The 16,619-nt window shown below is 43.2% G+C and overlaps 1 protein-coding gene across 1 annotated transcript in view; it reads left to right on the top strand.

The window, feature by feature from the left end:
- rab2a (RAB2A, member RAS oncogene family) overlaps positions 1-16,619 on the top strand; it is a 37,342-nt gene that overhangs the window by 10,344 nt on the left and 10,379 nt on the right. Inside the window, exon 2 of the mRNA XM_060897970.1 lies at positions 14,868-14,939. Within this exon, the coding sequence (XP_060753953.1) occupies positions 14,868-14,939 (72 nt within the window). The remainder of the gene's footprint in view (positions 1-14,867; positions 14,940-16,619) is intronic.

Below are 16,619 nucleotides of genomic sequence, written 5' to 3' on the forward strand. Positions count from 1 at the left end.
TATCTCACCCTCTCTCTCTCTCTGTTCCCCCCCATATCTCACCCTCTCTCTCTGTCCCCCCCATATCTCACCCTCTCTCTCTGTCCCCCCCATATCTCACCCTCTCTCTCTGTCCCCCCCCATATCTCACCCTCTCTCTGTTCCCCCCCCATATCTCACCCTCTCTCTGTTCCCCCCCCATATCTCACCCTCTCTGTCTCTGTTCCCCCCCCATATCTCACCCTCTCTGTCTCTGTTCCCCCCCCATATCTCACCCTCTCTGTCTCTGTTCCCACCCATATCTCACCCTCTCTGTCTCTGTTCCCCCCCATATCTCACCCTCTCTCTCTGGTCCCCCCCCATATCTCACCCTCTCTGTCTCTGGTCCCCCCCCATATCTCACCCTCTCTGTCTCTGTTCCCCCCCCATATCTCACCCTCTCTCTCTCTGTTCCCCCCATATCTCACCCTCTCTCTCTCTGTTCCCCCCCCATATCTCACCCTCTCTCTCTCTGTTCCCCCCCATATGTCTCTCTCTCCCCCCATATCTCACCCTCTCTCTCTCTATCGAACATCACATTCATCACTACTGCAGGAGAACATTGTCACAGCTCACAGACACTCACGTCTGCATTTATTTTATTCTCTTGTTCAGAGTGGGTGTGAAAAACTTTTTCTTATCGTAACCTCTAAGCTAAAATAAGCTAATCTTACTTGGCCTACCCTTTTTTTAACCCACCTGCATTTAGACAAACTCCACCCCTTGTTGTATGATTTGCTAATTATGTACAGATTCCTGCTTTATGATTGGTAGAAATGCATCCACTTTCATCAACCAGCCAATCATAACACAGGAGGCGGGATCTGCCGGAATCCGATTGGAGAAAAGATGACCCCTTGCTTTCGATCTCCTGCTGTTCAGTGCAATGTGACTGTAAGGTGTTAGATTGGTCCGGAAGTTCAGGGAAGATGAGGAGGGGGTGTGGAGGAAAATGGAGTTCAGGGGAGTTGAGCAGAGACCCGGGGGAGACTCGAACCATCACTGGGACCTGCCGTATGCACTCTGTAACCTGTTCTAGACCCACCGCAGTCCCTCAGTGAGAGTAATGTGCTTTTAATCAGCTGATGAAGTGTTGAGGGGTTTTATGGCAGTAAATATTTCATGTTTGGACAAATTGCCCTGAATTTACTGCACTGACTCTCAGACTCGGTCTTAACGTTGATCTTTAATTCAGTGTTTATTTGAGCAGTGTTGTTCCTGTGGGTCTGTCTGTGTTGATGTGAGCAGATGGCAGGCTGGAGATGAACAAAACCCAGACACACGCTTTAGGCTTTTTATACACATTACCTCTGTCCTGATCATTCACCGTCCGAAAATACACAAGTATCACATCACGAGATCCGAACACTTCTCCCTGATGTCTGATGCGGATCACTGGGTCATAAACCGCCAGCTGAGCTGCTCGTGCTCCAGAGAGAGGAGATGATTATTTTATGTTTCTGAACAAAAGGAAGTTTAAAACGAGTGAATGTTTCGCAATTTCAAGATTCAGTAAATGATAACATCGAGTCAGCTGTTACTTTACTCATGCTGTAAACCAGGGGTCACCAAACTTTTTTTTTTCTCTGCGGGCCACATTGTCGTTCCTGACTGTGATGGGGGCCGGGGTCGGGTCAGCTATATAACAGAATTGTATGACCCAGACAAATATGACCACCAGCAGGCCTCATTGTGTAGTAGAGATTACTAGCCTGGCACAGCCATCCACACTACTATATCCCCACCACTACTCTGTATCCCCCACTACTCTGTATCAACACTTGATTCCTGGCACATATTTGTTTATCTTTACTAGTGGTTTGCAAAAGTAGTAATCGAGTCTTCACACTTTGTTTTCATTTGAAATACCACTGATATTCCATTTATTTATTTTCTAATAAAAATAACATCAAAGCTGTCAGGGTAAGAAACATCTGCCTAGTTGAGGTGATTGACACTGGCAAAGGTGAGTGGAAAATTATAAATTGTAGGTAGGCCTGTTGATTATTTATTATTTGTGTGCAGCACTTAAAGGTCAAATAAATAGAACTATAAAATAAATACACTTAAAAAAAAAACAGCGAAATTATAATAATATGAGCAATAGATCAATAGATCACAGCAGTTGTGCTGTGTCCTGCACGTCATTGCTCTCATCCATGGCCAAAGCAAAAAACTCGAATTCTGACGCTTTCTCATTCAGCTGGTCATACACGTTGTCCCCCAAATCTTCAGTTCGCCTGGTTATAGGTGCGGAGAGACTCACCGCGTTGAGCGCATCCTTCTTGTCGGGACACACCTCCTCGGCCACAGCAAGCATGCATACTTTAACAAAGTCCCCATCAGTAAATGGCTTTCCATGGGTAGCTAGTAGGTGAGCTGCCTTATAGCTAGCTCGGACAGCAGCCTGGTTGATCTGGGTTTGGCGAAGGAATACATTCTGTTGTGCAGCCAGTCCGCATTTCATCCTCCGAATCCTGTCTTCTCTTGTTTGCCCTCGCAAACTAGCATACTCTTTGTGGCGGGTTTCGTAGTGACGACGCAGATTATATTCTTTGAAAACTGACACGCTTTCTTTACATACAAGACAAACTGCACGGTCCTTACACTGAACGAAAAAATAATCGGTGGTCCACTGTTCTTTAAAAACTCTGCACTCTCTGTCAGCTTTTCGCTGACCGCTCGCCATTTTGCTGTCCTGAACACTGACAGTTCTCTGCGCGTGTGCTGCCTGTCACTGCTTGATCACGAGCATATGACGAAAATTCGGAAAATATGAATAGTTCATTTTATAACTATCAATTTTAATTGATAAAACCAACAAAGTACAAGATGCAGACATGTTGTTATTTGCCAAAAAGCAATTTAAAAAAATAGGCCATGACCACTTTTGGGGACTGCCTCATAGGGCCGGTTCAAGTGGTGGGGGGCAGAGGGGCTGGGGGGCCGGTCAAAGGGGGGTGGCGGGCTGGAGTCGGCCCGTGGGCCGTAGTTTGACGACCCCTGCTGTAAATAATTATCTTTAAAAAAGTAAAGGAATGACCTTCTTGATGAATTCTGTGGCAGTTTTATCACTATTAATTTTTATATCATATTACCCAACTCTGAATATAAATATTTAAACCTTTTACAATATAATAATAATAATAGTAGTAGTTTAGGTTGTTTGGGTTAAATGGTTGTTTTCCCAAACCCAGGTTCACTGTAGAGTTTTGGAAAAGAAACCCAATAATCACTGGATTCCACTGACCCAGAACTTGAGGGATCTAGAACCCTGGACCTGTTTCCCGGTCACTGAAGGTTCTAATCAGAACCCTGCTGTTACTGAAGTCTGAGGCCTTGAGTAGTGTAGAACCCTGCTGAGTGTTTATCAGGACGGGTTTGAACCAGAACCTTTTTGGAAGTGAAGCTCCCTTAATCATCCAGAGAACCCTGACAGGACCCTTTGTTTCCCTGAGTGTTAGAAATTAGAAATGAATTATTAAACTTCTGACAGGTTCTAAAAATAAAAAAGAGCAATAATGTGGAATCTCTGCCCCCCCCCACACACACAGAAAGACAGAATTGTGGATTTATGGGTTCTGAACGGGTTTTTATTGGATAGCTTGGTCTTCTGTTTTAACTGATAGATGAAGTGTGTGTTCTCAGGTTCTGTGCAGTTGTGTATGAAACTGAAGCGGGTCCGTGTTCACATGTGGTTCTGTAACATGATGTGCTGAAGCTCCTTGAACGAGTAAACACGCACTCGTCCAGTGACCTGATGCAACTGTTATTCACCCCGTGTTAACTGCAGCCCCTCCCCCTGCGGTACTGATCTGATAATGAGGGGCGTAATGATCCTCTGCCCCGCCCCCCTACACTCCCCGGCACTCAGTTTGAATGTTATTTATAAATCGGTGTTATTGATGTGTTTATAGCAGTGAAAGGTGTTATTATTTTAAGAGGTGTAATGATTCACTCAGTTCATTCAATTCTATTCATGATACCGGGGCCATGATTCACTTTTCCCATGATGCTTTAAAAAATTAAAGTTTTACCAAAAATGTAACCTTTTTTTTTTTTTTTTTTAAATTATTTATATACTTTTATTTCACAATTAATATTTTTCATTTTCTTAAACAATATTTACCCACTTTTTTGTAATGGGTTGGAATAAAATAGAATGGACTAACTAAAACATTCCTTTTTATTAAAAATTATAAAGATGTATATTAACATTCACTGGGAAGCTATGGCCTAATGGTTAGAGAAGCAGCTTTGGGACCAAAGGGTTGCTGGTTCAGTTCCTTGGACCAGCAGGAATGGCTGACGTGCCCTTGAGTGCCACCTGCCCCTCGCCTGCCCCCCGGGCTGCTCTGGGTGTGGCGTGCTGTGGATAAGAGCATCTGCTAACTGTAATGTAAATGTTTCTGACCGTTTGTTCTGCCTCTGTGTTTCTCCTTTCTTATTCAGCAGGAGAGAGAGATGGGGGGGGGGGGGGGTGCTCTGACCTGAAGTCCATGTGTACAGTTCCTCACACAGCTGCTCAGTCACGTCTTAGATCTGTTGCGTAATGCCATGAACACAGAGCTGCGTCACTTCCACAGCCAGTGAAGTCGTGTGCTCCTGCCGGTGTGTTATTGCGCTCTCTGCTGCTTAAACACAGTTACATCCAGGAACAGCAGAGAGTTTGCACAGCCTGATCGCCACCATGAATTTATTATTTCATCAGTTTAATTATCATATACTTACACACCGAGTTTCACACTCAGTCGCTGAACAGAGAATAAATATGAACTGCTGAGTGACTTTCAGCAAAAGTTGAACACAGACCAGACTCATGCATTTCTTGTTGTCATAGTAACATTAACACTAAAACCGCCCCATGTATGTAACATCGCAGCCTGGGGAGCCATTAGGGGTCTTACTCAGGGGCACTTTAGCCAGTCCTGTTGGTCCAGGGATTCGAACCAGTGATCTTCTGGTCTCAAAGCTGCTTCTCTAACCTTTAGACCATGGCCTCCCCTGAATCTAAACATAGATTTTTATAGCGTGTGCAGTTTAGGATCAACATGTCATTGGGAGTCTGTAACTGGAATCGGGGTGTGTGTGTGTGTGTGTGTGTGAGAGAGAGAGAATGAATATTGTGTGTAATTTCATTGTGATTATAATGAGTTGTGATGTGAGATCACTCTGTACATCTGTTTCACTCCCTCAAACCCCCACTGAGGTGTTTCAGATCAGATTAGAGCTGGCTAACCAGATCAGATACAGCATCAGACTACACACACACACAGAGAGACACACGGTTACCGTTCTTACTTGGGAAGGTAAAACACTCAGTCGGGTGTGTGTGGACTCCCCCTTATGTCCTCTTCTCGAGTGTGTCCCTCTTGCTTAGCGACAACTGTTGCTCTTGGTAACACACTCGTGCTTTCTCTCTGACAGACTGAGAGAGCGAGCAAATGATGGAGGCTGTTTGTTCAGCACTGTGTCAACAGGTGTGTGTTAGGAAAATAATCGTTTGTATGAGGTTTTCATAAAACAGACCCTCCAGGATTTCGCAATTTGCAACTTCAACGCAAATTCAACCAATCCCTGCGAATTCAGGGCGGTGTTGGATATAATTGCAATCGCTGCAACTTTCCCGCAAATTTGACCAATCATTGTTGTCGTCTTGAGGTGACGTTGACAAACTACCTTCCGCCTTACTTCCGTGTCTCCGTTCAAGAGAAGCAGCATGTGCGAGTCAGTGTTTGTCGGATTAATTTGTTACTGAAAGTGTTATGTTTACAGTGAAGGACTGTGTGTGCTTTATTTTTTACTTAATACAAGAAATTAATGGATGCCAACACTTTTGCCAAAATGGTATTTTATTTTCCATTGTTTAGGCAGCTTCAGCATCATACTGTGAGATTCTGTTCAAATTGTTTTTTCTCTTCTCTGAAGCCTGAGCCATTTGTTTTATTAGTTTATAATTGTTTAATTTAGTCTTCAGGAGAGACTGCCTGCACACAGTACTAGTATTAATAGTGTTTTTTTCTTACATGAAAGCTGAGGCATTTATATTATATTTGAAGGTAACTTCATGTTGTGCTGTGAGGTTCTCTGCACTTTAACTTTTGAACCAACAGGTGCATTTGGATAAGTAAAGCCTATTTTTCTGCATTTTTGTAGTCCTGGTAATCTTTTATATTGGTAAAGTTGTTTATAGGACCATTTCTCAGTGTCTTTGGGTTTTTTTTATCAATAGTTTTTCAGTAATAACTTTAATATTTAACATATCACTCAATTTTAATCACAAAAAGAGAAAATCGCAACAATTTCTCGCAACTTTCACTTCCTCCCGCAATGTAATCGCAACAAAAACCTAAACAACACCAACTTTCATCACAATTTTTTGGAAAACCCCCGCAACATCAGACATTTTAGCCCGCAACAATCACAAAAAAGGCCCGTGGAATCCTGGGGGGACTGAAAAAAGATTCTACACTGATGTAAGACACTTCAGAGTCTTGTGTTGAAGGGAGCAGCAGCGAAAAATGAACATCGGCTACAAATATTACACGTTTAGCACAAATGCATTTTGACTCCCCTGTATCATCACACTGCGTCGTATACGTTTTTACAAGTTTAGTGTTTTTAAAATTCTTTTGTATTGCCACTCAAGTTCCACTTCAGGGCACAGCCCATTTTATGGGCGGAGTCAAAGGTCAGCATGATGTAGAATCGTGGATAGGCTTCCTGTATTCCGATCGGCTCGCCGGAGCCGGATGTAAAAACATTGTTGAAAAACAGCGGTGTGTAAAACGTGGTTACAAAAATAATAAACGTGGTGATATAAAGCACGTTTTCAGTGTTCCGCTGCTGACAACTGAGCGACGGAAACGACGAGCTAAACGGCGGCTACACGACTCGAGCGGGTCACACTTCAGAAACTCTCTCCTCTGATAAAAATTCTGTCGTTTGTGAGGACTGGTTTTAGCCCGATTGCTCTGAGGGAACTCTACAGGCCGAGCTCTCAGGCTGCGCAGGTCGCGTTCCACTCAAACCTGATGCTGTGCGAACAATATTCAAACACCGTCCACAGGAAAGGGGTTCAGGGCAAGCAGGCTGATTAGATTAGATAAAACTTTATTGATCCCTTTGGGAGGGTTCCCTCAGGGAAATGAAGATTCCAGCAGCATCATTACACATAAACAGAGAAAAGAAATGGAGAGAACTTGTAGATAAATTAAAATAAATTTACATTTAAAAATATAAAAAGAATAAGATATGGGGAAGAGAGAAGGGGGGGTGGCGGCAGGAGAGATGTTGCACTTTATATTGCACATTGATTTAAACATCCCCCCCCCCCCCCCCCCCCAAAAAAAAAAAAAAATCTGAATGAATCCAGACTAACGAGTGTTGCACTTAACTTCCAGTACCTGGGCATCAGTGAATTTACATCACGTCCTGGTTCCTCGTGTACAATAATGTTTTTAGACTCGTAAGCTTATGGTGGATAATCAAGTGACTGCGAATGTGTGCATTATTATAATTGGGGTGTGTCCTATCACTATCCATCTTTAAATGCTGTACCGGTCCCCTTTAACCACAATCCATCAGACTTTTAAACTTTTATAACTGGTCTGCGTTTACCTTCACCGTGTGTGTGAGAGAGAGAGACACGCTTGCTCGCTCGCTCACTCACTCACTCACTCGCGCCAGGAACATTTACGCTCAGGACTGAAACCTGAAAGCAGCTGACGTTTGGAAAACTTTGGCTTTTATAAAGCAGATGGTTAAAAAAAAAATGAACCGTTCAAGACATTTAAAGGTCATAGGCAAGGGTCGGAGGTGAAACGTAGAACATCAACTTTGTCTAGAAGAACGACCCAAAAAGTGAATTCAATCTTCCTGGTGTCTAATTTGCACCCTAAAATTTAATAAAACGGTTAAAATGTACTGTTTTTTGCCCAATTTCCGAAGGTTTGTTTACATCTGACTTGTGTGCACTTTCACCGCCAGGGGGCGTCGTCATGACGTCATTTAAGCCAAACAGACCGGGAGCAGCGCTGTGTTTACCTGCGCACCGAGCACACGTGTACGGACTTTGGTTGTGAGAGGTTGTGTAAAACGTCTGAAAGCGAGAGCGATTTTTTGAAGTAGGAACTCTCAAGATTAACTTCAGGGGTTTTTCTAGAAAAATTTAGTATGAGGGCGCTCACCATGGCGAGGGAGCAAAGTGACCGGGGGGGGGGGGATGGTGCCGATTGTCCGTCCCCCGTCCCCGTCCCCCCCCCTCCGCCGTGCAAAGCCTTTGAAAAATTGAGGCTCCAACAGGACATTCTGAGGCTATCTGAGAGGGAAAGTGTAACAAATTGTTTGTCAACATTGAAAAAGAAAGAAGTAATCTTCTTCTGCCCCGGACAGTCTTTGGCTTTCTTCCGTTTCATGCCGCGGGATGACATCTTTAAATGCCCAAGTGTCGACAAAAACAACTCGCAGACTACTTCTGTCAAAAGCTCCCGCGCCGGTGGGTGAAAGGTCATTCAGTGTTGAGAAATCTCGCTCTACAAGTCAGCTGACCTTGTATGTAACCCATGTCAACTCTCTCGAGAGCAGCCGCGACAAGTAAACAACATGGCGCCTCAGTCTGGAAAATGCCAATTCGGATTGTTTTTGCACCGTCTGGCGGTGTATCTACTATGATTGGAATATTTTTGGAGTAATTATAACGTATTTGATGATCAGACACATTATCACGTAGTGTTGCTGGGATGTTTTCACGGAGAAAAGATCGTTTTGAGAAAGATTGCATGTTGTGCAGTAGCATACAAGTGCATGGCCTAAGTGTGACTTGGGGTTCAGTCGGCATTTCGGTAAGAGGGCGCAGCGCCCCGTTCCCCGGTTTAGACGAAAGCCTGAACTTTATCTCACAAAGTGAGAAATTTGTTCTGGGCCGTTCACCCATGCTGCAGCCACAACACAGAACACACAATACAACACAATAACAAATTAAAATATTTCTCCAATTAATTAATATCTCCAAATTGAATATCGAGAGGTGAAACCGTATCTGTATGACCCTATGGCCGTTGTGAAGCAATCGGTGAATGTGGCTCACTGGTTTGATCGTGCGGCCTCGGAATCGGACAGCGACTCGGCCGACTCTGATCGCGGCGACCCCGGACCTCAACAAGACTCGCGCCCAAACGATTTATCCTGGTAGTTACGATAAATTCCTACTTTCGTCGTAATACTAAATAAGAGCCCTTTTGAAGAATAATTAAACCGCCTCCCTAGTGGATATAGGGAACGATTACTGGACAGCGCGCCGGTAGGCCACATTAGCCTGCCATCCGCGGCATTATACTATTTATAGCCGACTCTAAGCGAGGAAATATCCCTCTGTCTCATTCCCACAGTGATTGTACAGGATCCCTCAGGATTCTTGACTTGTCAATTGCAAGCAAAAGTAAAAATGTTTCCCTCCAATCTTCTCCTTTTTGCTTGAGCGTTGCTGCTCCGTTTCTTCTTTGACTGCTTGCTTTTGTTTCACGCACACAATCCACTCTCTCCGCCTCGTCTCCTCCTTCAGAAAAAGCCAACCCACTCGCTCCACCTCGTCTCCTCCTTCGGAAAAAGCCAACCCACTCGCTCCGCCTCTTCTCCTCTCTCGGAAAAAGGTAAAAGGTTCTTCCTGAACCGGTCCCGTTGTTACAGTTCACTGCACAGCAATAAGGCATGGGGGGTTTCTTTGGAAATTCCTGAACGCACGTCTGCACTCAAGCCAAACGGCAATGTAAGTAATCGGAAGCGGGCTCAACTCAAGCGGTTTGTTTGTTTTAAATGACGTCACGTGCCGAGTGGTCACGAAAATTGCTGAACAGAAATTCACCGTGATCCGCACTAACTTATTTTAATTATTGCTTATTAACAATACTTCTTGGGACCAGAAGAAAATCACAGAGGGGTTTTTAACACTGTTTCAAATGTGCATAAAATTAACTGTTGCCTAGGAGCTCTAAACTTGTATGAGTCTTTACACTGAGATTAAATACTGTCCTCAGTGACATCAGGAGTGAACCAGTGTTCACCGGCTGTAGTGTCTCATCAGAGAACCTTCTCGCTCACTCGCATGCACGTACAGTCAGTCTCTGGCAGCAAAAATTAACTTCAGTCGTATCTTATTGAAAATCCTCTTTCCCTTTTTGCTTACATGGAGACTGAGGTTTAGGTCACTGAATATGAAACTTCTTGGAAAACCCATCTGGTGACCTGGCGTGGCGTGGTGTGATCATGTGACCGTTCCCAATCGGTGCAGCACCACAGCTCCAGTAATGATGTAAACGTGGAGAATGGATTTATAACGGACCTGATTGATGAAGTGAGTGAAGAGTCTCTGGGCTCGACTCCTCACTGTTCACCGTGTTCAGTGATTAATGCTGTGTGTGTGAGAGAGAGAGAGAGATATCGGGTACAGGTGAGGTGAGTGATTTATCCATATGTTAATATCGCAGTACTGTACCTCAGTGACGCGATGTTAAACACTACATTGCTGTGGTATTAATACCCTCCCGGCTGATGCAGCTCTTATCCCAGCTGTGTACAACCCCAATTCCAAAAAAGTTGGGACGTTGTGTAAGCTGCAAATAAACAATGCGATAATTTGCAAATCATGGAAATCCTTTATTTCACTGAAAATAGTACAAAGACAACATATCAGATGTTGGAACTGAGATGTTATTGTTTTTTGAAAAAAAATGCTCATTTTGAATTTAATACCAGCAACACATTTCAAAAAAATTGGGACGGGGTGTGTTGTATCACCTCTACTTTTAACAACACCCTGTAAACATTTGGGAACTGAGGAAACCAACTGCTGTAGTTTTGAAAGACAAATGTCCCATTCTTGCCTGATATACAGTTTCAGTTGCTCAAGTTTGGAGTCTCCTTTGTCGTATTTTGCGCTTCATATTGTGCCAAATGTTTTAAATGGGAGACAGATCTGGACTGCAGGCAGGCCAGTTTAGCACCTGGACACTTTTTTTTTTTTTTTAAACTACGGAGCCATGCAGTTTTCATGTGCAGAAAGCGGTTTGGCGTTGTCTTGCTGAAAGAAGGAAGGCCTTCCCCAAAAAAGATTGTCTGAATGGCAGCATATTGCTTTGAAACATGTTTATATCATTCAGCATTAATGAAACCTTCCCAGATGTACAAGCTCCCCATGTCATGTGCACTAATGCACCTTCATACTATCACAGATGCTGAATGCTTTTGAACTGTGCACTGATAACAAGCCAGATGGTCCCTCTCCTCTTTAGCCTGGAGGACATGTCTAGGATTTCTAAAAATAATTTCTAATTTTGATTTGTCAGACCTTGGGACAATTTTTTCCACTTCGCCTCAGTCCATCATAAAAGAGCTCGGGCCCAGAGAAGGTGGCAGTGTTTCTGGATATTGTTTATATCTGGGTTTAACTTGCGTTTGTGGATGCAGTAATGAAGTGTTTTCACAGACGATGGTTTTCTGAAGTGTTCCTGAACCCATACAGTGATTTCCACTACAGACACGTGTCTGCTTTTAATGCAGTGTCTCCTGAGGGCCTGAAGATCACAGGCATCCAGTGTCAGTTTTCAGCCTTGTCTCTTGCATACAGAGATTTCTCCAGATTTTCTCAACCTTTCAATGATATCATGTACAACCCCGATTCCAAAAAAGTTGGGACAAAGTACAAATTGTAAATAAAAACGGAATGCAATGATGTGGAAGTTTCAAAATTCCATATTTTATTCAGAATAGAACACAGATGACATCAAATGTTTTTAAACTGAGAAAATGTATCATTTAAAGAGAAAAATTAGGTGATTTTAAATTTCATGACAACACCTCTCAAAAAAGTTGGGACAAGGCCATGTTTACCACTGTTGCCCCTTTTCCACCAAAGCAGTTCCAGGGCTGGTTCGGGGCCAGTGCTTGGTTTGGAACCGGATTTTCTGTTTCCACTGACACAGAACTGGCTCTGGGGCCAGAAAAACCTTTTCCAGGCTAGCACCAACTCTCTGCTGGCCAGAGGAAAGAACCGCTTATGTCAGCGGGGGGGCGGAGTTGTTAAGACCAACAATAACAAGACCGCAAAAGATCGCCATTTTTAAGCGACGAGAAGCAGCAGCTGTACAAACGCGAAGTCATTTTTATTATTGCTGCTGCTGCTTCTTCTGTGGTTTTGCTTCGATATTCGCGCCAAGGTTTATGCAAACATAGCAATGTAACTGACGTATACAGCGACGTAATGACGTGGCTTCCCTTAGCACTGCGAGCTATGCAAAAGCAAACTGGTTCTCAGCTGGCTCGCAAGTTGAACGAGTTGTGAACCAGCACCGGCCCCGAACCAGCCCTGGAACTGATTTGGTGGAAAAGGGGTATGTGAGACATCCCCTTTTCTCTTTACAACAGTCTGTAAACGTCTGGGGACTGAGGAGACAAGTTGCTCAAGTTTAGGGATAGGAATGTTAACCCATTCTTGTCTAATGTAGGATTCTAGTTGCTCAACTGTCTTAGGTCTTTTTTGTCGTATCTTCCGTTTTATGATGCGCCAAATGTTTTCTATGGGTGAAAGATCTGGACTGCAGGCTGGCCAGTTCAGTACCCGGACCCTTCTTCTACGCAGCCATGATGCTGTAATTGATGCAGTATGTGGTTTGGCATTGTCATGTTGGAAAATGCAAGGTCTTCCCTGAAAGAGACGTCGTCTGGATGGGAGCATATGTTGCTCTAGAACCTGGATATACCTTTCAGCATTGATGGTGTCTTTCCAGATGTGTAAGCTGCCCATGCCACACGCACTAATGCAACCCCATACCATCAGAGATGCAGGCTTCTGAACTGAGCGCTGATAACAACTCGGGTCGTCCTTCTCCTCTTTAGTCCGAATGACACGGCGTCCCTGATTTCCATAAAGAACTTCAAATTTTGATTCGTCTGACCACAGAACAGTTTTCCACTTTGCCACAGTCCATTTTAAATGAGCCTTGGCCCAGAGAAGACGTCTGCGCTTCTGGATCATGTTTAGATACGGCTTCTTCTTTGAACTATAGAGTTTTAGCTGGCAACGGCGGATGGCACGGTGAATTGTGTTCACAGATAATGTTCTCTGGAAATATTCCTGAGCCCATTTTGTGATTTCCAATACAGAAGCATGCCTGTATGTAATGCAGTGCCGTCTAAGGGCCCGAAGATCACGGGCACCCAGTATGGTTTTCCGGCCTTGACCCTTACGCACAGAGATTCTTCCAGATTCTCTGAATCTTTTGATGATATTATGCACTGTAGATGATGATATGTTCAAACTCTTTGCAATTTTACACTGTCGAACTCCTTTCTGATATTGCTCCACTATTTGTCGGCGCAGAATTAGGGGGATTGGTGATCCTCTTCCCATCTTTACTTCTGAGAGCCGCTGCCACTCCAAGATGCTCTTTTTATACCCAGTCATGTTAATGACCTATTGCCAATTGACCTAATGAGTTGCAATTTGGTCCTCCAGCTGTTCCTTTTTTGTACCTTTAACTTTTCCAGCCTCTTATTGCCCCTGTCCCAACTTTTTTGAGATGTGTTGCTGTCATGAAATTTCAAATGAGCCAATATTTGGCATGAAATTTCAAAATGTCTCACTTTCGACATTTGATATGTTGTCTATGTTCTATTGTGAATACAATATCAGTTTTTGAGATTTGTAAATTATTGCATTCCGTTTTTATTTACAATTTGTACTTTGTCCCAACTTTTTTGGAATCGGGGTTGTACCGTAGATGATGTGATCCCCAAATTCTTTGCAATTTTACATTTGAGGAACGTTATTCTTAAATTGTTGAACTGTTTGCCCATGCAGTCTTTCACACAGTGGTGAACCCCGCCCCATCTTTACTTCTGAGAGACTGAGTCTCTCTGAGATGCACATTTTATACCCAATCATGTTATTGACCTGTTGCCAGTTAACCATATTAGGGCTTTTATTTATTTTTTTTTAAGCATTACACAATTCAGTGTTTTGTTGCCCCGTCCCAACTTTTTTGAAATATGTTGCTGAAATCAAATTCAAAATGAGCATATATTTTTCAAGAAACATTTCAGTTTCAACATTTGCTATATTGTCTTTATACTATTTTCAATGAAATGTAGGTTTTCCATGACTTTCAAATCTTCACATTCTGTTATGTTTTACAGTGTCCCAACTTTTTTGGAATTGTGTGATGACTGATCACAGACAGAGCGACACCATCTTTTTTTATATATACACTGCAGTGTTCCTCGTGTCAGTCTCTCTATGAACTTTACTCAGAGTTCACTCACTGTGATGAACAACAAGCGTCACATTTTAAATTATAATCATAGTCCAGTCAGTTTCATCTTTCACACAAGACTCTCTCTCTCTCACTACAGTTGTCACGGTTACCACACTAGCTATAATTGTGATGTTTATGGACACTGTCTTGTATTTGTGCATGTTGTTATAAAAAGCATTTTTCTGTCTCAGTGCTGCCCCCTGTTGGGCACGGAGTCTGAAACGGGGTTCTGTAGCGTGAGTTGGCGTGCGCGTGCACACTGAGCGTGGCTGCGGTCTGAACAGTGTAGAGGTCCGTGTCCATGAGTGTTCACATCTCAGTCTTTAACACATGAGGGGGAATACTGTAAAACACGATAGAACACTTCCTGGTGTTTTTTGTGTTACAAATCAGTGTTTATCTCCAGCACGAGTGGAAAAATCTCATTGTTTATACTGTGTGTGTGTGTGTGTGTGCGCACACGCACTGGGAAAGAAGTCACAGTCTGCTGTACAGTATTACACAGTTAATCGTGTGTGTGTGTGTGTGTGTGTTTTTCAGGTGTGGGGAAATCCTGCCTCTTATTACAGTTCACAGATAAGCGCTTCCAGCCCGTGCACGACCTCACCATCGGTAAGCTCACACTTAACACACCCTAATTCTCTCTCTCTCTCTCCCTAATCAGGTGTGTTGGTTACATGGAATGCAGCTTATCTTAATAGTGATTACACACTGCTGCTCTTATCTGTTTCATTAACGTGTGCGTTTGCTAATAGTGAATACGAAGCCTAAGATGTAAATCGCACCACTGATTACACTCGCACTGATTTAGTGTTACTTACTTTGTGTTGAACTCGTCAGGTGATTACAGTCTGAAGTCAGAATCAGTCCGGACGGTGTGTTGAAATTAAAACTGAAAACATTTAACTCAGAACAGCACATTGAATTATTATTTTTTTTTTTTGTTAAATACACATTTTAATTTTGATTCTTGCAACACATTCCAAAAAAAGTTGTTGCAGTAAATAATTTCCCTCTTTTATAATGTTCCTGTTCCTTCTCCCAACACTGAAGACTCCAAGTGAAGTGTTTCAGGGGTTATTTTTGTCCCGTTCTTCCTGTAAACAGGTCTTAAGATGTGTAACAGTACGGGGTCGTCGCTGTCATATTTTTCATTTCTACATTCTCTGTTGGGGACAGAGGGGACACGCCCTCCTCTTCCACAGCCACGCCTTTGTAATGTGAGCAGGATGTGGTTTTGCATCGTCTTGTTGAAATCTCCCTGGAAAAGACATCTTGAAGGCAGCAGATGTTGCTCCAAAATCTCAGTGTACTTTTCTGCATTAATGCTCCATCACAGAAGTGTAAGTTACCTTTGCCAAGGGCACTGACCCAACCCCATACCATGATACACGCTGACTTTTGGACTTGTTCCTGCTAACGGTCTGAATGGTCCTTTTCCTGTTTGGTCTGGAGCACACGGTGTCCATTTCTTCCAAAAAAGACCTGGAATACTGATTCGTCTGACCACAATACCCGTTCCCACTGTGTGATGGTCCATCCCAGACGCCTCCGAGCCCAGAGAAGTCGACGCCGCTTCTGGACACAGTTAACATAAGACTTCCCTTTTGCACAGGAAAGTTTTAACTGGTGTTTGTGGATGTAACTCCGTATTGTAGCTTGATAAAGGTTTTCCAAAATAATCTCGAGCCCATGTGGTTCTATCAGCTGTAGATGAATGACAGTTCTTGATGCCGTGCCGTCTGAGGGATCGGAGATCATGGGGGTTCAGATTAGGCTTGAGCCCTTTACATACTGAAATTCCTCCAGATTCCTTGAATGGTTTAATGATATTTCACCCTCTACAATGCAGAATATCCAAATTCTTCCTGTCATTGTTTCAGGAACATTGTTTTTAAACATTTCAATAATTTTCTCATGGACTTGTTGACAAACTGGAGATCCTCAGCCCATCTTTACTCCTCAAAGACTCGGCCTTTCCTGGATACTGATTTTGTACCAAATCACGATTACAGTCACCTGTTGGCATCACCTGTTTCACATCACATCATTATTTGTTTTACCTCGTTACTCGCCCTAAATTTCCCCACCCCAACTTTTTTTTGAACGTGTTGCAGGACTGAAGCTCAGGAATGGGTGGATATAAACAAAGGAAATGAAGTTGACCAACAAAACATGAAATATCTTGGGTTCATTCTGTCTGCAATGAAATACAAGTCAAAGTACATTTACAAATCACTGCTTTCTGCTTTTTTATTGATTTGCTTTTTCTGCACTGTTCCAACTTTTTCT

This window comes from Neoarius graeffei, chromosome 17 (assembly GCF_027579695.1).
Source record: "Neoarius graeffei isolate fNeoGra1 chromosome 17, fNeoGra1.pri, whole genome shotgun sequence".
Classification (NCBI taxonomy): domain Eukaryota; kingdom Metazoa; phylum Chordata; class Actinopteri; order Siluriformes; family Ariidae; genus Neoarius; species Neoarius graeffei.